The sequence below is a fragment of the Macaca nemestrina genome, chromosome 1 (assembly GCF_043159975.1).
Source record: "Macaca nemestrina isolate mMacNem1 chromosome 1, mMacNem.hap1, whole genome shotgun sequence".
NCBI lineage: Eukaryota > Metazoa > Chordata > Mammalia > Primates > Cercopithecidae > Macaca > Macaca nemestrina.
Genome location: NC_092125.1, coordinates 181,118,200 through 181,140,469, shown reverse-complemented (window position 1 = coordinate 181,140,469; position 22,270 = coordinate 181,118,200). Strand labels below are relative to the sequence as shown.

Here is a 22,270-nt window from a genome sequence, read left to right as displayed (position 1 = left end):
ATCATGGCACATAAAAGGGATTCAATATTTATTCTGCCAATGGATAAAACTATAACACCTAGCGCATAGGGCTGTTATGAGGATTAAATAAGATAACACAAGTAAAGTTTTTGGCACAAAATCTGCTATGTATTAAGTACTAAATAAAGATGAACAGAATTGAATTATTTTACCAGGTAGGTCAATCTTTATTATATTATAAATAAGGAGACAGAATCAGATTCCAGTGATAGAGATTTATCCAAGGTCAGTTGAGATGTCATCCAGAAATTTACTAATCCCAGAGGAAAAGTGAGAGAACTAAGTAAAGACAGAACTAAGTAAAAGGCTGGACATGGTGGCTCCCGCCTGTAATCCCAGCACTTTGGGAGGCCAGGGTGGGTGGATCATTTGAGGTCAGGAGTTCAAGACCAGCCTGGCCAATATGGTGAAACCCTGTCTCTACTAAAAATACAAAAATGAGCTGGGCATGGTGGCGCACAATTGTAATCCCAGCTACTCAGGAGGCTGAGGCAGGAGAATTGCTTGAACCCAGGAGGTGGAGGTTGCGGTGAGCTGAGATCATGCCAATGTACTTCAACCTGGGCGACAAAAACAAAAACACACACACACACAAAAACACAAAAAAAGCAAAAGAGCAAATTGCAAAAAAGACTTCCTTTTAACTAGGATCTTGTAAGATTAACTACACAACCCAAACTCTCTCCTGTATTATGATCCTCTACTCCTTGATATTCCTTTCTCTTTTCATGTGGCGACTACTCTGCTGTAAATTCTATTAATAACCCACGATTGTCTTTTTCAATCTAGATACAATTTCATTTTTCTAAACTATACAAAATCATACCATTTCTTTCCTTATTCATCAAGAATGATGACCTATTTCCTTGTAAGCATATTTACAAATAACCCAAGTATCTATTTGTCAACAGTTTTGTGATTTTTTTTTTTTTTTTTTTGGAGACAGAGTCTTGCTCTGTCGCCCAGGCTGGAGTGCAGTGGCACAATATTGGCTCACTGCAACCTCTCTGCCTCCTAGGTTCAAGCAATTCTCCCGCCTCAGCCTCCCAAGTAGCAGCTGGGACGACAGGTACTGACTACCACACCTCGCTGATTTTTGTATTTTTAGTAGAGACAGGGTTTCACCATGTTGGTCACGCTAGTCTTGAATTCCTGACCTCAAGCAATCAGCCTGCCTCAGCTTCCCAAAATGCTGGGATTACAGGCGTGAGCTACTGGGCCTGGCCGTGATTTGTGATTCTTTCCTTCAAAACCTAGCAGTGTTTTTATTGAGGCCAGGAATGTGTATTTCTAGGTTAAGAAATTAATACACAGGCGTAAGATACCAATGGCTAGGATAGTTCCTAATACATAGTAAATATTCAATAAATATAGGAAAAGAGAAAAAGGAAGAAGTCTAGTGTGTTGTATGGTGTTTGCTATTTCCATCAATCTGAATGGACTTTTAACTTCTAATGGGAAGAAATTACCATTTTCACCAATACATCCCCAGTGCCTATTATAATACCTGGCACAAAACAAATGCTCAGTATCTGTTTGATGAGTGATTAAATCAGAGGTCAGCAAGTTTCTTCTGTAAAGGGGCGAATAAATATTTTGGTAGACATTTTATGCTTTGGCAAAGACTATTTTATGCTTTTCAAGCCAGATAAGCTCTGTGACAACTACTCAACTCAAATTTCCCATTGTAGCATGAAAGCAGCCATAGACAATATGTAAACAAATAGGCATGGCTATATTCCAATAAAATGTTTACCAAAAACGGTGGGGAGGCTAGGTGTATTATAACACATTCAAAAACAAAAACAAGGGATAGACCATAGTGTGCTAACCCTTGGAATGAATGAAGTCAGATTCACAGATAATAAGTAACTGCTGAAAAAGAGAGGCAAGGAAGAAAAGAGGCAAAGAAGAAGAAAGGTAGAGAAGAGGGAAGTAAGGAAAGATGAATGCTACCTCTGTCTTATGAATAAAGAAAAACAAAAAGAGCTATACTTGGGGAAAACAGTTATGAAACACACATTTCCCCCCAAATAACTAAAACAACATAGTATACTTTTTCAAGTCGAAAGATGTGATCTCTTTCTAAGCGTTCTTCTGCTTGTTTCAACCCTAGCCTCTGCTCAGGTGTCAATGTAGATTCATCTATCACAGTGGCATTTTCTAAATAGTCCATCTCTGAAGAATTTTCTTTATTAGATTCATCATTCTTCATTTTACCTAGAAAAGAAACCAATCACTCAGTTATCATTAGAACTAGTAAATTTTAAAATTTTTAATGGAAAACAGACATTAAATTTATACACAGAAAAATATTATTTCCTTACATTTTCCTTAGGAAAGTATACAAGTTGGTATGCATATATAAAATATAGGTAAGAGATATACATGGTATCAAAAGTCACAAAGAAAAACCTTTAAGGGTCAAATGACTAGCCTGTTCTTCCAACCTACCCATCAAGAGATACATAACTGAGACTACATTACACAAAGCTAATATAACACAATCATCTTGTAGAATCTCTGAAGTCAATCTGATAAAAAACTGTTTGGAGTACCACTCAAAGAAGATTAGTCACTGAACTAAATTCACTAGCAATTAAAACAACATATGTATACTCCAGACCACAAACCCACACAAGGCTCCTCCTTCTTTCCTTCCACAGAACTCCTGGATATCTCCACTACATTAATGGTTTTCCTTTGCTTCTCTGCCTCCTAACTAGATTGTAATCTCTTTGAGGCATAGACTATGTGTTCACCTTTGGCATCTGCAGCATCTAGCAGTATGTATCTATTCTACAGTAGGTTCCTCCACCAGTGCGATTTTTAAAATATAAACCAAATCACCTTATTCTCTTGCTTAAAACACATAAATGGCTTCTGCAGAGTTCAGAACAAAGTTTTAACTCCCTAGGATATTACACAGTCTCTTGCCCTCATGAAGGCAGTAAACAGAACAATTCCAAGTTGTAATAAATGTTACAAAGGAAAAAAGCAAGGAACTGAGAGGGAGACCAACTTTAAATATGGAAGCCAGAGAAGGTTTCTCTGAGCAGATACCATTTAAGCCAAAATCTAAAGAAAAAAATCTAGCTAACTTGCCTGTAACTCTAACCTCAGATCTTGCCATAACACTTTTCACCTCATATTAAATGTGCTAGAATTAATCACCAAAGCTGTTTCAAGTCTCAATGTCTTTATGTATGCCACTCCCTTCTCCATTGACGCTCCCCAATTAAATTAATATTTACCTGTCCTTCAAAATTCAGCTTAAGTACCACTTGTTTCCATAAGCCGGTCTGATATTATCTTATTCTATTACCCTCTATTATCTCACATTTACAGAGTAATCGAATTTGTATTCATTTATCTATCTCCTACATTAGATGACGGATTTCTTGATGCTAATGACCGGGGTCTTACTCTTACCTTCAGATTTTAATACAATGCCTAGATCTGAGCTAATGCTCTGTGTCATGTCGAATAAATAAATGAATCTGGATGTATCTACAAGCATTTCGAAAAAGAAATGCTCATAGATCATCAATAAATCTCTCCATTCTGTCCTCAAAAGCCAATTGCACGGCATTTAGAGGAACCCTGACAGTCAAGCCTACCTTTTGATAGCACTAATTTTCTGAAGAAAGAAATGGTATGCCTCTGGAGATGGTGCATTTCCTACCACAAGAACACAGGATTCTAGACTAGGAAGGCAAACTCAGATAAGGATGTTATAAAAAGGATTCAAACACAAGAAGTACGGCTAGGTTACATAAGTGTTTCTTAAATTACAGTCGGAGGAACAAGCAATTTGCAATTACGTCCTAATATTTGGAAAAAAGATTTAGTTTTTTAGCAACCATTTTATTATGGAAATGTAAAAGAAAAGATGAAATCCTAGTATTATTTCTACTTTTCATGAAAAAGGATAGTAAGAAGACAATATAATAATGTAACCCTTTTCTCTTTTCTATGTGTATAACAGGCCTTGTGTGACAAGGTAACCATCAGCAGCAAATCTTGTAAAACTATCGTTTCTGCTAATATAAAGAACTAAAGAAAGCTGCCTAGCTTCCTTTAAAAGTCAGAAATATATGAAATTATTTAATTTTCTGGAATCAACATATAAAACAAAATAATATCAGGCAGAATGTCCTAAATTGTGTTCCAAAAACACTAGTTCATTACATGTTAATCCTCTCACAAAACAAGAATTGAAAACCTGTATCCACACAAAAACTTGTACATGAATGTTCATAGAATATTCACAATAACCAAAGGTGGAAACAATACAAAAACCCATTTCTGATGAATAGATAAACAAAACGTGGAATACGTATACAATGGAATATTATTCAGGGGTTGTAGTCAGCTCAGGCTGCCACAACAAAATACTACAGTCTGGGTGGCTTAAACAACAGAAATTTATTTTCTCACAGTTCTGGAGACTGGAAAGTCAAAGATTAAGGTGCCGACAGGGTCACTGTCTGGTGAGGGCTCTCTTCTTGGACTGCAAACAGCCACCTTCTTGCTGTGTGTTCACATGGCCTTTCCTTGTAGGAGAGAGGTTCTCTCTTCTTTTTTATAAGGCCAGATTAGGACCTCACCCTTATGACCTCATTTAACCTTAATTACCACCTAAAAGCCCTGTTTCCAAATACAATTATGTTGGAGGTTAGGGCCTCAACATAGGAATTTGGGAGGGGATATAATCCAGTTCATAGTAACAGTCTTAAAAAGGAATGAGGTACTGATACATGGTACAACATGGATAAACCTTAAAAACATGACACTAAATGAAAGCCAGACACAGAAGACCACATAATGTATGACTTCATTTCTATGAAATATTTAGAATAGGCAAATACATAGAAATAGAAAGTGTATTAATAGTTGCCAGAGGCTAGGGAAAGGGGGGAATGGGGAGTAACTCTTAATCGGCATAGGGTTTCCTTCTGGGATGATGAAATTAGACAGTAGTAATGATTGTGCAACACTGTGAATGTACTCAGTGCCATTGAACTGTATACTTTAAAATGGTTAAGATGGTAAATCTTATATGTATTTATCACCAAAAAATTTAAATATAGAGTTAGCATACAACTAGCAATTCCACTTCTAAATATATATACAGAAAAAATGAAAACGTACATCCACACAAAAACTTTTACACAAATGTTCAGAACAGCATTATTCAGAATAATCAAAAGAGGGAAACAATCCAAATATCTATCAACTGATGAATGAACAAAATGTAATATATCCATATAATGGAATAATATTTGGCAATAAAAGGGAATGACATACTAATACATGCCATAACATGAAATAACTTTGAAAAAAATATGCTAAGCCAAATAAGGAAGGCACAACAGGCCACATATTATATTATTTCATTTACATAAAATAGGCACATCTAAAGAGAAAGAAAAGTAGATTCATGGTTGTCAGTGGTGAGGAGGAGGGGGTAATGAATAGTGACTGGTAATAGGTACAGAGTTTCTTTGTGGAGTGATGAAAATGTTCAGAATTAGATACTGATAGCAGCACAACTTTGTGAATATAAAAAAAATTACTGAATACTTAGATTTTTTAAATAAAAAAAAATTGACCCAACAGCAAGACAGAATTATATACTTTAAAAGGATGAATTTTATGACATACAAATCCCAGCTACTTGGGAGGCTGAGGCAGGAGAATTGCTTGAATCCGGGAGGCGGAAGTTGAAGTAAGTTGAGATCGCGCCACTGCTCTCCAGCCTGGGCATGAGAATGAGACCCTATCTCAAAAAAAAAAAAAAAAAAAAAAAGCGGCAAAAGACGTTTAAGAGAGTTAGCCATATGGACATTTGGGAAATGAGTGTTTAATGGAGAGGAAAAAGCAAATGCAAAGTTCCTCAGATGGATATCTACCTTCTCAATTGAGGAAATTCAAGAAAACCATGCGAATGGAGCAGAGAGAAAGGGTGAGAAGTAAACAAATGAGGGCAAGGCAGAGAAATTGGGGAGTGTCACAGATCGTATAAGGCTCTACTAGCCACTTTGAGAACACCAGCTTTTACTCTGATGGATGGGCAGCCACTGAAACATTCTAAATACTAGTAATGTGATCTGACTCATTTTAACAGGATCACCCTGCTTGCTATACTGAAAACACAATGAAGGGTGATACAAGTGAAAGTAAGATGAGTTGGTGCATGCTGCTCAAAAGCATAATCTTGACCAGCAGCATCAGCATCACTTGGGAGCTTATTAGAAACCCAATTTATCAGGCCTTACCCTAGGCTTTCTGCATCTTAACACTCTGGAAATGAGGCCCAAGACTCTGCATTTCAATATGAATCCCAAACAATTTATATACATATTAAAGTTTGAGAAATCCAGATCAGGAATACTCTCTCGTCAAATATTCACCTGGCTCATTCACCTCTTTCCTTCAAGTATTTGCTCTAATATGACTTTCTCATTGACACTTTAACTCCACCACTACCAATAGTAGCGTCATTCCCTATATCGTTCCTATTTTATTTTTTTCAAAGGATTTAAAACCACCTTACTTAACTTACTCGCTATATATATTTTTTTCTTTTTTTTTTGAGATGGAGTTTTGCTCTTGTTGCCCAAGCTAGGGTGCAACGGCGCGATCTCGGCTCACCGCAACCTCCGCCTCCCAGGTTCAAGCGATTCTCCTGCCTCACCCTCCTGAGTAGCTGGCATTACAGGCATGCGCCACCATGCCTGGCTAAGTTTTTGTATTTTTAGTAGAAACAGGGTTTCACCATGTTAGCCAGGCTGGTCTTGAACTCCTGACCTCAGGTGATCCATCTGCCTCGGCCTCCCAAAGTGCTGGGATTACAGGCGTGAGCTACCGTGCCTGGCCAACTTACTACATATTTTTCTTACTTATTTTGTTTGTTATCTGCTTCATCCCACTAGAATATTAACTCCGTAAGGGTGGAATTATTGGTTCCATCACTTCTATATTCCTAATCACTAGTTCAGTTCCTGGCATGTAGTGGACACCAAAAAACAAAATTTTATTAAATGAATAAATGACAAAAAGAAAAATGAGGTAAGTGCTAGGTGGGAGCTAAAGTTAGGCCTAACGGAGAAGACTGAGATCAACCAAATTTCCATATAACCTATCAAGTCCAAATAGATAATGATCTAGCCATGTATGGTAGCTCACGCCTATCATCCCAGCACTTTGGGAGGCCGAGGCAGGCAGATGGCTTGAGGTCAGGAGTTCGAGACCAGTATGGCTAACATAGTGAAACCCCATCTTTACTAAAAATACAAAAATTAGCTGGGTGTGGGGGCAGGCGCCTGCATCTGCAGTCCCAGCTACTTGGGAGGCTGAGGTAGGAGAATCGCTTGAACTCGGAGGCAGAGGTTGCAGGGAGCCGAGATCACACCACTGCACTCTAGCCTGGACAACAGAGTGAAACTCTGTCTCAAAAAATAAATAAATAATCTTTAAATCAGGTTTTTCACTAATTCAAATAACAAGACCCTTAACTAAATGATCTTTTTTTTTTTTTTTTTTTGAGACAGAGTCTCGCTCTGTCACTCAGGCTGGAGTGCAGTGGCATGATCTTGGCTCACTGCAACCTCCACCTCCTGGGTTCAGGTAATTCTCCTGCCTCAGCCTCCCGAGTAGCTGAGATTATAAGCATGTGTCACCACACCTGGCTGATTTTTATATTTTTAGTAGAGACAGGATTTCACCTTTTGGCCAGGCTGGTCTCAACCTCCTGACCTCAGGTGATCCACGCGCCTCGGCATCCCAAAGTGTTGGGATTACAGGCATGAGCCACCGTGCCTGGCCAATTAAGTGACCTTAAACACCACTATTTCCTGGCCGGATGTAGTGGCTCAGGCCTGTAATCCCGGCACTTTGGGAGGTCAAGGTGGGGGTATCACTTGAGGCCAAGAGTTCAAGACCAGCTTGGCCAACATAGTGAAACCCAGTCTCTACTAAAAATACAAAATTAGCCAGGCGTGGTGGTGCACACCTGTAGTCCCAGCTGATGCAGGAGAATTGCTTGAACGTGGGAGGCAGAAGTTGCAGTGAAGCCAAGATCACACCACTGCACTCCAGCCTGGGTGACAGGGCAAAACCCCGTCTCAAAAACAAAACAAAACAAAACCACCACCACTATTTCCTGAATCATTCAAGTACCATGATGTTTACATTTTTCCCATATCTAAACATTACCAGTATTATCACTTACTTGATTCTGTCTCTAAACTGACTTAGTTTTTAAATTTGGCCTTGTCCTCAGCCTTAATATACAATTATGAGACTGAGACACATAAAAGTCAACTCTGTTAAAATTCTTTTAAGTCTGTCGCTATAGCACCATCTGTGTACCACGAGAAATCAAAACAAGCTATTTCTGAATTCTTTACCATTGTTTCTCAAAGTGTGGCAAATAATAATTCAGAAATAGGTTCTTTTTATTTCTACATCAAGATAACGCTGTATTCTTCCAGCCATGAAAACACTAGGAAAAAAAGATTATAAAGAAATCATTTAAACAAAATCAGAATTAAAGTTACTCAAAAGATATAGACAATATTTCTAAACAATTAAAACTAAAATCAGGATCCCACAACAAAATGAATTTTACAACACTTCTCAAGTGAACTCTAAGTGTCCTAACCAATCTCTGCTTCCAATCCTGTTCCTATCGAAGAATTTCCTGCATTATACTCAAAAGGATTTTTTTAAAAATCTGATCACAGCATTACTTTACTTAAAACTCTTCCATGCCTGTAATCCCAGCATTTCGGGAGGCTGAGGCAGGTGGATCAAAAGGTCAGGAGTTCGAGAACAGCCTGGCCAACATGGTGACATCCCACCTCTACTAAAAATAGAAAAGTTAGCTGGGTGTGGTGGCAGATGCCTATAGTCCCAGCTACTCAAGAGGCTGAGACAGGAGAATCACTTGAACCCGGGAGGCGGAGGTTGCAGTGAGCCGAGATCGCGCCACTGTACTCCAGCCTGGGACACGAAGCGAGACTCCATCTCAAAAAAAACAAAAACCAAAAAAAACTCTTCAATGACTTCTGAAAATACTCAGGATAAAGTTCAAACTTTCTGGCATGGCTTAGAAGGAATTAATATTCCTGTGCTCCCTTTCAGTTGCATCTTTCGCCATTCTCAACCTCAACTTTCTGCTCCAGCCATACTAAGTCTCAGTAACACTCAATCTCACAATTTATGTCACCTATTTTGTCTGCCCAAAGTCTAAATCTCACTATTTAATCATGTGCTCTCTCAGCTTTAAGTTTTTGGCACTGAAAATCATTGTTTATCTGTATCACCCTCCTATCAGACTGGAAGCTTCCTTGAAGCTTAGGGTTTTTTTTTTTTTTTTTTTTTTTTTTGTCTGTTTGTTTTGGTTTTCCACTGTAAACAAATGCTATATATATATATATATATATATATATATATGAACTCAATACATACATATTTGGTGAATGAATGAGCAATACAAGACCATTTAAACAGAGTATGTGTGTGTACGAGCACGTATGTACCAACTAAAGAAGACACTAAATTTTTATTTGCGCAGTCTTTGTACCTACCATAATAAATGAAAAGGCTTTTTTTTAGCTTCACCAAGGATCAATCTAATAAGAAACCATTAATTCAAGTATTATTAATTTGGATGTTTTCATACGGGAACCAAAGTGCTAAACAATTATGTATAAACATGACTTTTTGTAATTAAAATGGTTAAACCAGGAATAATCTGAGGAACATTAATATACAAAAATCCCTCCAAAAAATGACTTACTTAAATCGTCCGATACATCTTCAATTCCTGAAGCACTATCATCAGAATCACCAGTATTATCTGTACATGTTTGTTGCTTCTGAGATCGTGGTGAGTTTTGCAGAGCATATTTTTCTCCCTCTTTGTCGATATTCATTTTGTCCACAGAAGTAAAGGAGCTTGGAATTTTTTTTCCAATCTGTTGTAATTCTGTCTTCTGTCTCATGTCTTTCAACAGTAAACTGGGTCCCTTTTCTGCTTCTGCTGGTGAACTCGGTACCTTTTCTGACTTCATCTGAGAACTGGATGCTTTTTCTGCTTTCACTGAATTAGGTGACTTTGGTGATTTTTCTGCTTTTGCCTGGAAACTGGTTGCCTTTTCTAATTTTGCCTGTGAAATGGGTGCCTTTTCAGCTTTCACCGGTGAATTAGGAAATTTTTTTGCTTTGCAATGACTTTGATCTCGAAGGACTAACCCCAAATCTTTAGGACCTGGAAGGTTGGTAGCATTTACTTTACATGATTTAACTTCTGTTTTTTCTATACAAATATCATTTTGCTTATTTTTTTTACTACTATTCCTATTTGGAGAGCTGTTCCCAATTTCTTTTATGGATTTATCATTTCTAGCTTTCAATGTTTGATTACTTATAACTTGAACTGCTTTGCTTTCTTCACAAATAACATTCTTCTTTGGTTCATGATTTTCACTTTTTAAGGTCTTAGAATCTTCCATTATTTGAAAATCTGCTTCTTTCCAATTGTGATATTATAAAATGGCAGATCTCCAGTAGTTTAAATTACTTCAACTCCAGTTTAGGCAAGCAAACTATTGGGTTAAAAAAAAAAAAAGAAATATCTGTTATTTAAAATGCAAAAATCATTTTTTTGTAGTTAGACATTAAAAAACAATTTTTTAAACTTGTTATAAAAACTGAAAACATAGTTAAAAAAAAAAAAAAGACAAAACTCAGAAAACTGTATGAGAAGGAGTTACAGCGCACTAGATAAATAACCAAATGCTCATCAAGGGAATTCTAATGTAATTATGGTAATACGGCACCAAAATAAAGAATTTTACAAGTAAAGTTCGTTTCATATTCCTTTAAGAATTCCAATAGAAAACTAAAACTTGCAATTGAATATATCACAATTAACATGAAAGGAAACAAGAATAAAGAAAACATAAGAATTCCAATCTTGGCTGGGTGCAGTGCAGTCCCAGCACTTCGGGAGGTCAAAGCGGGTGGATCACCTGAGGTCAGGAGTTTGAGACCAGCCTGACCAACATGATAAAATCCTGTCTCTATTAAAAATACAAAAATTAGCCAGGCATGGTGGCAGGCACCTGTAATCCCAGCTACTCAGGGGCTGAGACAGGAGAATCACTTGAACCCGGGAGGTGGAGGTTGCAGTGAGCCAAGTTCACGCCACTGCACTCCAGCCTGGGCAACAAGAAGGAACGAAACTCCATCTCAAAGATAAGAATTCTAATCTTTATGTGCTATAAAGGAATCAGTTTATGGAATCCTAAATGGTGAAATCTTGCCCACAAGACTTTTCCACTAACTAGCATCTATTTGTACCTCTAACCTACCTCAAACTTACCTCAAACTGGACTCTCTAAATATGGGAAAACAGTAGACTTTCTCCACCTTGAAGTAAAAACGGGTTCAAATGAATTTGCTGAAGTATACTTTAAAAACCAACAGGGGCCGGGTGCAATGGCTCACGCCTGCAATCCCAGCACTTTGGGAGGCCAAGTGGATCACGAGGTCAGGAGTTCAAGACCAGCCTGACCAACATGGAGAAACCCCGTCTCTACTAAAAATACGAAAATTAGCTGGGCATAGTGGCACATGCCTGTAATCCCAGCTACTCGAGAGGCTGAGGCAGGAGAATTTCTTGAACCAGGACCCAGGAGGCGGAGGTTGCAGTGAGCCAAGATTGTACCATTGCACTCCAGCCTGGGTTACAGAGTGAGACTCTGTCTCAAAAACAACAATGAAAAAAAGGAACTTAAGAGTTTAAAAAATAATAATAATAGTAATAATCTCTATGACACTATAATAGTGAACACCTGTCATTATACATTTGTATAATGATACAAAATGCATATTACCAACAACGAACCCTAATGTAAACTACGGACATTGGGGGATGATAAGGTATCATTGTGGGCCAATGTAGGTTCATCCACTGTAATAAATATGTTACTCTGGTGCCAGATGTTGAAAGTGGGGGAGGCTATGCATGTGTGGATGCAGGGTATATATGGCAACTTTGTACTTTCTGCTCAATTTTGCTGTGAACCTAAAAGTGTTCTAAAAAATAATGTCAGACAGGCATGGTGGCTCACACCTGTAATCCCAGCACTTTGGGAGGCCGAGGTGGGCAGATCACAAGGTGAGGAGTTCAAGACCAGCCTGACCAACATGGTGAAACCCCGTGTCTATTAAAAATACAAAAATTGGCCGGGCGCGGTGGCTCACGCCTGTAATCCCAGCACTTTGGGAGGCCGAGGCGGGCGGATCACAAGGTCAGGAGATCGAGACCACGGTGAAACCCCGTCTCTACTAAAAATACAAAAAATGAGCCGGGCGCAGTGGCGGGCGCCTGTAGTCCCAGCTACTCGGGAGGCTGGGGCAGGAGAATGGCGTGAACCCAGGAGGCGGAGCTTGCAGTGAGCCAGGATCGCGCCACTGCACTCCAGCTTGGGCGACAGAGCGAGACTCCGTCTCAAAAAAAAAAAAAAAAAAATACAAAAATTGGCCGGGTATGGTGGCAGGCGCCTGTAAAATCCCAGCTACTTAAGAGACTGAGGCAGGAAAACTGCTTAAACCCAGGAAGTAGAAGTTGCACTGAGCTGAGATTGCACCACAGCACTCCAGCCTGGGTGACAGAGCAAGACCCCATCTCGAAAAAATAATAATAATGATAATAATGTCAAGGCCGGGTGCATGGCTCACACCTGTAATCCTAGCATTTTGGGAGGCCAAGATGGGCGGATTGTTTGAGTATAGGAGTGCAAGACCAGCCTGGACAACATGTCAAAACTCCGTCTTTATAAAGAAAACAAATTAGCTGGCCACTATGGCGTGCGCCTGTAGTCCCAGCTACTTAGAAGGCTGAGGTGGGAGGATCACTTGAGACCAGAAGGCAGAGGTTGCAGTGAGCTAAGATTGCATCCCTGCATTCCAGTCTGGGCAACAGAGTAAGACCCTGTCTCAAAAAAAAAAAAAAAAAAAAAAGTGATTTTATTAAAACATCAGGATGTTTTTTACTATTCACTTTGCCCTATACACCTTAAATTCAGATCCGTTTCTAAACAAAGATTAATAATATGAATAAAGGCCGGGCGTGGTGGCTCAAGCCTGTAATCCCAGCACTTTGGGAGGCCGAGACGGGCGGATCACGAGGTCAGGAGATCGAGACCATCCTGGCGAACACGGTGAAACCCCGTCTCTACTAAAAAATACAAAAAACTAGCCGGGCGAGGTGGCGGGCGCCTGTAGTCCCAGCTACTCGGGAGGCTGAGGCAGGAGAATGGCGTGAACCCGGGAGGTGGAGCTTGCAGTGAGCCGAGATCGCGCCACTGCACTCCAGCCTGGGTGACAGAGCCAGACTCCGTCTCAAAAAAAAAAAAAAAAAAAAAAAAAAAATGAATAAAAATTAGAGTCCTTCTGCCAGCAAAAGCAAACTGCATAGAATTAAAATGTACCATCTTTGATTTTACCTGGTTGATTTACTAAATTACAAATGTAGGTAAACCTCTCTATCATATAACTTTACATCATATAAACACAATAATCTTACCTAAAAGAGAGTTCACTCTTTAATAATCGCTCACTGCAGCCTGGAGCTCCTGAGCTCAAATGATCCTCCTGCCTCAGCCTCCCAAGCAGCTAAGAACACAGGCGCACACCACCACACCTGGCTGATTTTTTTTGTTGTTGTAGAGACAAAGTCTCACTATGTTGCCCAGGCTTGTCTAAAACTCCTGGCCTCAAGTGACCCTCCCACCTCAGTCTCCCAAAGCACTGGGATTACAGGGATGAGCCACCATACTTGGCCAATAATTCTTCTTTATAGTGCAGTCCTCTACATACTCTGCCTTGCTTGTCCAGAGTAATATTGTCTTTTACTTCAAAAATGTATTAAGTTCTTCTTTCTAAATTATAATAATAAAAATTAAAATCAAAACCATACTAGATATGGTGTCAGTTGGAGTCTAGCAAAGTATTTTTAAAAATTTTTTAATAAAAAAAATTTTTAAGCCACACTACATTTTCACCATTAATATTTTGACTAACATTTTCTGGTAAAAGCTATAGAAACTTACAACTGTAAAAGAATGCTTTTGCTCCTAATTTTTATACATATGAATTTAATTAATACATTCTGCTTTTATTATTCTTGATAAAGTGTTTTACGTAACTGTCAAAAAAGTTGTCAAAACATATGACTATTTCTAAATTCTTGTGAGAACTGCCGCAGGGTCCTCATTTTAAAAACTAAAAATGAGCTCTATTTAAAAAATTAAAATGAGTTATATTTCTAAAAGATTAGTTTTACCTTGTCTAGTAACCAAAATATCTTTAAATTTTTAAAGCTAGTCTGCTATAACGATTCTTTAATAATTTTGTAAATGTCATCTGACAAAAGCTATAAAGATTTGAAATAACAATGCTGATCCACAATTTTGCTTGTAAAACATTTTAGACAATTTATTCATCCACTCAAAAAATACGCCATAAATCAAGTTTGTATACATAAACAAAAGCTACAAAGATTAAAAAAAGAAAAAAATTAATGTACCTAATGTACCTAATATAGATCAATGTACCTGGAGAGTTCAAAAATTGACAGGTTTTCATTTTGAGTAATCTTTTTTTTTCCCCCCTTCTTTTTTGAGACATGGTCTTGCTCTGTCATTCAGGTTAGGGGGTAAAGTGGTACAATTACGACTCACTGCAGCCTTGACCTCCCCAGGCTCAAGTAATCCTCCCATCTCAGCTACCCACGTAGCTGGGACTACAGGTGTGTGCCACCATGCCAAGCCAATTTTTGTATTTTTTGTAGAGGCAGGGTTTCGCTGTGTCACCCAGGCTGGTTTCGAACTACTGAGCTCAAGCGATCCTCCTGCCTTGGCTTCCCAAACTGCTAGGACTACAGGCATAAGCCACTGTGTCGGCCACTTTGAGTAATTTTTCATATAACTAAAAATACATTTAAATTACTAATAGGAGGTTGCAGTGAGCTGAGACCATGCCATTGCACTCCAGCCTGGGTGACAGAGTAAGATTCCATCTCAAAAAAAAAAAAAAAACAAAATTGCTAATAGGAATATGTGTTATGAAAAAGACTATTTTCGCATCTTCCTCATCTTTACTCTTTATTTTTTAAGGGTACATAGTAGGTATATAGATTTATGGGGTACAAGAGATGTTTCAGTACAGGCATGCAATGTAAAACAAGCACATCATAGAGAATGGGGTATCCATCCCCTTAAGCATTTATCCTTTGAGTTATAAACAATCCAGTTGCACTCTTTATTTGTAAAAGTACAATTAAGTTATAATTAACGACAATCGTCCCCACATCTTTTCTTGTAAGAGTAGCCAATGTCTTATTGTCTCAAAAATTTTATCGCAAAATTGCTATTTTCAACTTTTTCTTTGGAGCTATCAGAGTACGAAATTTTCCCCAAAAAGCTGTAATTCCTAGAAAAGAAGTTCTCTCTGAGGAGAGTGTTTTGAAGATAAGGCTCAGCTGGGCACGGTGACTCACACCTGTAATCCCAGCTGTATGGGAGGCTGAGGCAGGCCAATTGCTTGAGCTTGCAAGTTCGAGGCCAGCCTGGGCAACATGGTAAAACCTGTCTCGACAAAAAATACATAAATTAGCCAGGTGTGGTGGTATGCACCCGTAGTTTTAGCTACTTGGGAGGCTGAGGTAGGAGGATGGCTTGAGCCCAGGAGGCAGAGGTTGCAGAGAGCTGAGATAGCACCACTGCATTCCAGGCTGGGTTACGGAGCCAGACCTTGTCTCAAAAAAAGAAAACAAATGAAGGCTCACTGCTTCCCCTGCACACTTTATTTGGTTGAAACAAATAAAAATAATACAATTCAAATAACCTCAAATCATGGAAAAAAATAATATCAGAACTAACTTCTAGTTCTTGGTTACGTTTTTAGAATATGGTAAATGGGTATTAAATGAAATTCTAACCTTACGTAACCAACTATATCTTATTAATTATCAAGAAAATGCACTTTTTTTTTTTTTTTCAGAGCCAGGGTCTCCCTGTGTCACCCAGGATGGGGTGCAGTGATGCCATTCTAACTCACTACAGCTTCGAATTCCTGGGCTAAACCGATCCTTCCAGCTGATGGGGCTGGACTGCGGGACCACACTTAATGAACCACTGCTGTAAGAACTGATCCTGAAAGCAGAAATGAAGGGACTTCTGTACAGTCTTACAATGAACAATCTGATTCATGTCAGTCTCCCCATGAGATTCTAAAGTCCATGAGGTAAGAAATCATTTCTGATTTTGCTTATCATTACATCTTCTGGGCCTACCCCAGTGCCTAATACAAAGTAGGCACCCAATAAATGCATTAGATGGATTTTTTTAAAGTAATCTGCATTATTTTTTATTGTTCACATTTTAAAAATATATGAAATCCAAAAGATGTTTAATTGCATCATACTTTATGTTGTCTACAACGTAACTAGGAAATATCTTTCAGAAAGCTTTCCATAACCTACTCCTCCACCCTCCTACCCAGGGTGGGCTCAGGTAAGTATGCCTCTTCTTAATGAACTTTTTACTTTTCTCACAGCACTTAAACACTTAAACCTATTTACGCTTTTACTTCCTGTTTTAACAGTAGAGACTGTCTTTTCTCATTTTTTTTTATTTTTATTTATTTTGTTTTTTGAGACAGAGTCTCACTCTGTTGCCAGGCTGGAGTGCAGTGGCACAATCTCGGCTCACTGCAAACTCCGCTTCCCGGGTTCAAGCGAATCTCCTGCCTCAGCCTCCCGAGTAGCTGGGATTACAGGTGTGTGCCACCACGCCCACCTAATTTTTATATTTTTAGTAGATACGGGGTTTTACCATGTTGACCAGGACGGTCCTGACCTCATGTTCTGCCTGCCTTGGCCTCCCAAAGTGCTGGGATTACCACACCTGGCCTCTGTTTTTAATAAAACAAATACATTTACATGGTTGAAAAACAGTACTCTCTTGCCAACTCCCAATGTCTCTCCTCAGAAGCAACTACCTACTTCCAATGATTTTATCTCCGTATTTCTAAATAACATACTTAAGATAATACTTCTTGTTTTGTTTTAGCTTTTTTTTTTTTTTTGAGACGGAGCCTCGCTCTGTCGCCCAGGCTGGAGTGCAGTGGTGCAAGCTCGGCCTTCCGGGTTTACGCCATTCTCCTGCCTCAGCCTCTCGAGTAGCTGGGACTACAGGCGCCCGCCACCGCGCCCGGCTACTTTGTTGTATTTTTAGTAGAGACGGGGTTTCACCATGTTAGTCAGGATGGTCTCGATCTCCTGATCTCGTGATCCGCCCGTCTCGGCCTCCCAAAGTGCTGGGATTACAGGCTTGAGCCACCGTGCCCAGCCTTTTTTTTTTTTTTTTTTTTTCATACAGTATCTCATCCTACCCAGGCTGGAGTGCAGTGGTGTGCAATCATGGTTCACTGCAGCCTTGACCTCTTGGGCTCAAGCGAGCCTCCCACCTCAGCCTCACAGGCACACATGACCACACCTGGCAATTTTTAAAAAAATTTTATGGAGACAGGGTCTCACCATGTTGTCCAGGCTGTCTCAAACTCCTGCGCTAAAGTGATCCTCCTGCCTTGGCCTGCTCAAGTGCTGGGATTACAGGCATTAGCTATTATCCGGCCTTAGCTATTATCTGCTAATCCTACATGAAAGATATGGATTTGGCTATCTCAAATATTCCCCCTAAAAACATAGATAATTGTGCCACGTATCTCCCCACCCTACCACCATCCTCCTAGGATGATTTTAGTAAGATATGCCAATAGTCTTCACAGTTAAGCCAACTATACTGTAGCACAATTTCCCAGATGCCCATAAAAATTCACTTTCTCCTTTTTCCTGAGCATATGACTAGTCTACATTTCACAAACTTCGCTGCACTTTGGTGTGGCCTTATGATAAAGTTCTCACTTCCTCATGCTCTCTTTCTTTTTTCACTGAATAAAATTCTCAACTGCCCAGCTTCAATCATTCAACCAACCATCATGTTCTAATCCAGACCAGTGAGTCTCAAACTTTTGTGTATAGGAATAAACAACTAAATGCAATTCTGATTCAGTAGATTGTGAGTGGGTTCTGATACTCTGCATTTCCAACAAGCCCAGGTCACGTCCACTGAGCTAGTCCTTGGCCATACTTTTGGTAAGACAGCAGGATCAATGTAACTTGGGCCCCTGACCACATGCAACAAACTACTCATCTAGATCTCCTGACTTACCCAGCAACTATTACATAAGGAATAAAATTCTTTTGTTTTTTAAGCCACTCTATTAGTGGATCTAGCTTTTGACTTAAGAAAGATATATACTTAATCACATTTCCCTTTTGGTATACTTTTCAGTTTTACCTGAAATTAATCACTTCTTCATTTTTCTTAAGCTTCTTGTACATACCTATCAATAATTCATTGACAGAACTATAAATATCCTCTCAGTAAGATCAAACACATCGAGTAATTTGGTTTTATTGTTGCTGTTCTCTCTTTGGATATCCCTTCTTGGGAGCTTTCTGGTCATTACTATACTTTCACTACAGTTGTCATTATACTGAGACCTCCTTTCACTATCATCCTACCAATTCCCTTACACTCTCTCATGTTGACTCTTCTTTTTACCTCTTCCATGATTCATTCCCTTGTTTTTGGTGGAACATATCCCCCAGCAGCTTTCTAAGAAAGGAAACATGAGGCCAGGCACAGTGGCTCACGGCTATAATCCAAGCACTTTGGGAGGCTAAGGCAGGTAGATCACTTGAGGCCAGGAATTCAAGACCAGCCTGGCATGGTGAAATCTCGTCTCTATTAAAATACAAAAAAATTTTACCCAGGTGTGGCAGCACACACCTGGGATTACACACCTGTAATCCCAGCTACTGGGGAGACTGAGGCACAAAAATCACTTGAACCCGGGAAGCGGAGATTGCAGTGAGCTGAGATTGCGCCACTGCGCTCCAGCTTGTGCAACAGTATGACACTCGGTCTCAAAAAAAGGAAGAAAACATTAAACACATTGAAGAAAATAATTATGCCCCACTTCCAATATTTCATTCTATGTAGAGGGATACCCGTTATCATAACATTCCTGACCTCTTTCCACTCCCCTCGTTCATTCGTTACCTAAGGAGAAGAGGTAATTTATTTCATCAGTGAGTTTGGAAAATAATCCAGACAAAACTTAGCCTCGTCCCCTCTCCTTCCCATTCTGTTCCATCATACCCTAACATTTACAAGTGTAAGCCTCACAATAGGGCCTGCAGTTGTTCAGCTCTGCCAGTTCCTGAGGGCTAAGTCTGCCTAATTCTGGCATTCAGTATTAGCAAACCAGTTGAATGTATAAGCTGCCTTCTCCAAACTGAACCATATCAAAAATAAAATTATAAAAACTAAATAAAAATAAAATTATATTCTAGTCTCCATATGCTTCGTTTCACCCAATTTGTTTAAAATTCAGGAAAGCAAAAGGGGTGCTATTTATTGGACCCCTGTAAACTCCAACCAGATGTAAATTTTATAAAACTGCATATGTGAAATGTCTTTATCGTATCTTCACACCTCATTTAGTTAGGTATAAAACTCTGGGTTAGGGCCAGGCATGGTGGGATTGCATGCCTGCAATCCCAGCACTTTGGTAGATTGAGGTGGGAGGATCGTTTGAGTTCAGAAGTTCAAAACCAGCTCAGGCAACATGGCAAAACCCTGTCTGTACAAAAAAAAAAAAAAAAAAAAAATCAGCCAAACATGGTGGTGCATGCCTATGATCCCAGCTACTCAGGAGGCTGAGGTAGAAGAATCACTTGAGCCCGGGAGGTCAAGGCTGCAGTGAGCCGTGATGGTGTCACTGAACTCCAGCCTGGGCGACAGTGCAACACTCTGTCTCAAAAAAATAAAATAAAATTCTAGGTTAGAAATTATTCATTCAAAATGTCACAAGTTCCTTTTCAATGATTTCTAGTTTCTGGGACTGCCACTGAGAAAATTATGCCATTCTTACTCTTTACCTTTTTTACTGACCTTTTCTCTATGAAAACTTCTAGGATAATCTCTTTGCTTTGGTATTCTGAAATTTCCAAGCGATAAGCCTGCTGTAGATATCTCCTCATTTGTCTTGTTGCATAGTCAAGCTGGCTCTTTTCATCAGTAATTCACATCATTCACTTCTATAAATTTTTTTTCTTCTATCTACTATAAATTCCTCCTTTTCATCTTCTCTGTTCTCTTTCTATTGCTCCTATTAATTAGACTTGGGCCTCCTAAATTGATCCTCCAATTTTCTTATCTTTTCTCTCCATTCTTCCACCTTTATTTTTGTTCTCCTTCCTAGGTGATTTCCTCAACTCTATCTTCCAACTATTCTATCATATTTTTACTTCTAAGAACTCTCTCACACTAATTATTCCTTTTTACAGCACTCTGATCTTGTTTCATAATTATAATCTCATATTTCTAAAGACCACTAATATTCAGAACATTAAAATTTTTTCTCAAACTTTTTTCTGCCCTCTGTATTTTTTGTTCTCTGGCATTTTGTTCCCTGGGCAATACTATTTATTACTTTCTCTACCAAGCATACTAACATATGCATAATAGAAGTCACAGAAAGAAGAGAAGGGTGTAGAAAAAATATTTGAAGAAACAACGGTTAGAAACTTCCCCAATCTGATGAAAGACACAGTATATACCTCCACAAAGCGCAATAAACTTTAAGCAGAAAAAATTGAAAGAAATTCACACTAAGACACAGAGTCAAATGTCAAAACCAAAGAGAACTTTGAAAGAAGCAAGAGAGTTTAACTCATCAAACACAAAAGTTAACAGGTGATTGCTCATAAGAAACCATGGAAATGAGAGGGCAATGCAGTGACATATTTGAAGTCCTGAAAGAAAAAAGCTGTGAACTAAGAATTCTCTAGCCAGTAAAACCACCCTTCAAGAATGAAGGAGAAATTATATTTCCAGATAAACAAAAAGTTAGAAAGTTCATTCTGCCCTACAAGTGCTAAAAGAAATTCTTAATGCTGAGATGAAAAGACACTAGACAGTAACTCAAATCCGTAACAAGAAATAAAGAACACTAGTAAAAATAACTACATAGGTAAATATAAAAGCCAATATTATTGTAATTTTGGTAACTCTTGGGTTTCTCCCTTTACATGATTTAAAAGACAAATGCATAAAAATTCATTACAAACCTATGTTAACAGGCACATACTGTATAAAGATGTAATCTGTGACAATAAAAATATAAAGGAGGAGAGAAAGATGAGTAAGAGCAGAGTATTTGCGTACTATTTAAACTAAGTTGGTATTACTCAAACTAGGTTGTTTAAATTTAAGATGTTAATTACATCGTTATCCTCAAGGCATCCACTAAGAAAGCAACACACACACACACACACACACACACACACACACACACACACAATCAAAACAGGATTATAATTCTATAAAAAATCAACTGAATACATAAAAAGGCAGCATTAGAGAAACAAAAAACATAAAAAACATATGGAAAAGAAAGAGCTAAATGGCAGAAGTAAATCCTTCCTTACCAGTAATTACTTTAAATGTAAATGAATTAAACTTTCCAATTAAAAAGAGAGATTGGCCAGGCATGGTGGCTGACGCCTGTAATCCCAGCACTTTGGGAGGCCGAGGCAGGCGGATTATCTGAGATCAGGAGTTCGCAACCAGCCTGGAGAACATGGTGAAACCCTGTCTCTACTAAAAATACAAAAAAAAAAAAAAGTGGGCGTGGTGGTGGGTGCTTGTAATCCCAGCTACTTGGGAGGCTGAGCAGGAGAATCACTTGAACCCAGGAGGTAGAGGTTGCAGTAAGCTGAGATTGCACCACTGCACTCCAGCCTGGGCAACAAGAGTGAAATTTCATCTCGAAAAAATAAAATTAAATTAAATTAAAAAAATAAAAATAAGCTTGGCACAGTGGCTCAAACCTATAATTCCAGGACTTTGGGAGGCTGAGGCGGGTGGATCACCTGAGGTCAGGAGCTCGAGACCAGCCTGACCAACACGGAGAAACCCCGTCTCTACTAAAAATACAAAATTAGCCAGGCGTGGTGGCGCATGCCTGTAATCCCAGCTACTTGGGAGACTGAGGAAGGAGAATTGCTTGAATCCGGGAGGCGGAGGTTGCGGTGAGT

At 39.0% G+C, this 22,270-nt stretch overlaps 1 protein-coding gene across 11 annotated transcripts in view; it reads right to left on the bottom strand.

The window, feature by feature from the left end:
* The window catches only part of TUT4 (terminal uridylyl transferase 4), a 130,313-nt gene that overhangs the window by 90,313 nt on the left and 17,730 nt on the right, over nucleotides 1–22,270 (bottom strand). For all 11 annotated transcript variants that reach the window (XM_071092957.1, XM_071092954.1, XM_071092955.1 and 8 more), the window contains exons 2-3: nucleotides 9,830–10,637; nucleotides 2,078–2,241 (exon numbers count right to left, since the gene is read on the bottom strand). In XM_071092957.1, coding sequence (XP_070949058.1) covers nucleotides 2,078–2,241; nucleotides 9,830–10,544 — 879 coding nt within the window. In that variant the 5' untranslated portion in view covers nucleotides 10,545–10,637. The remainder of the gene's footprint in view (nucleotides 1–2,077; nucleotides 2,242–9,829; nucleotides 10,638–22,270) is intronic.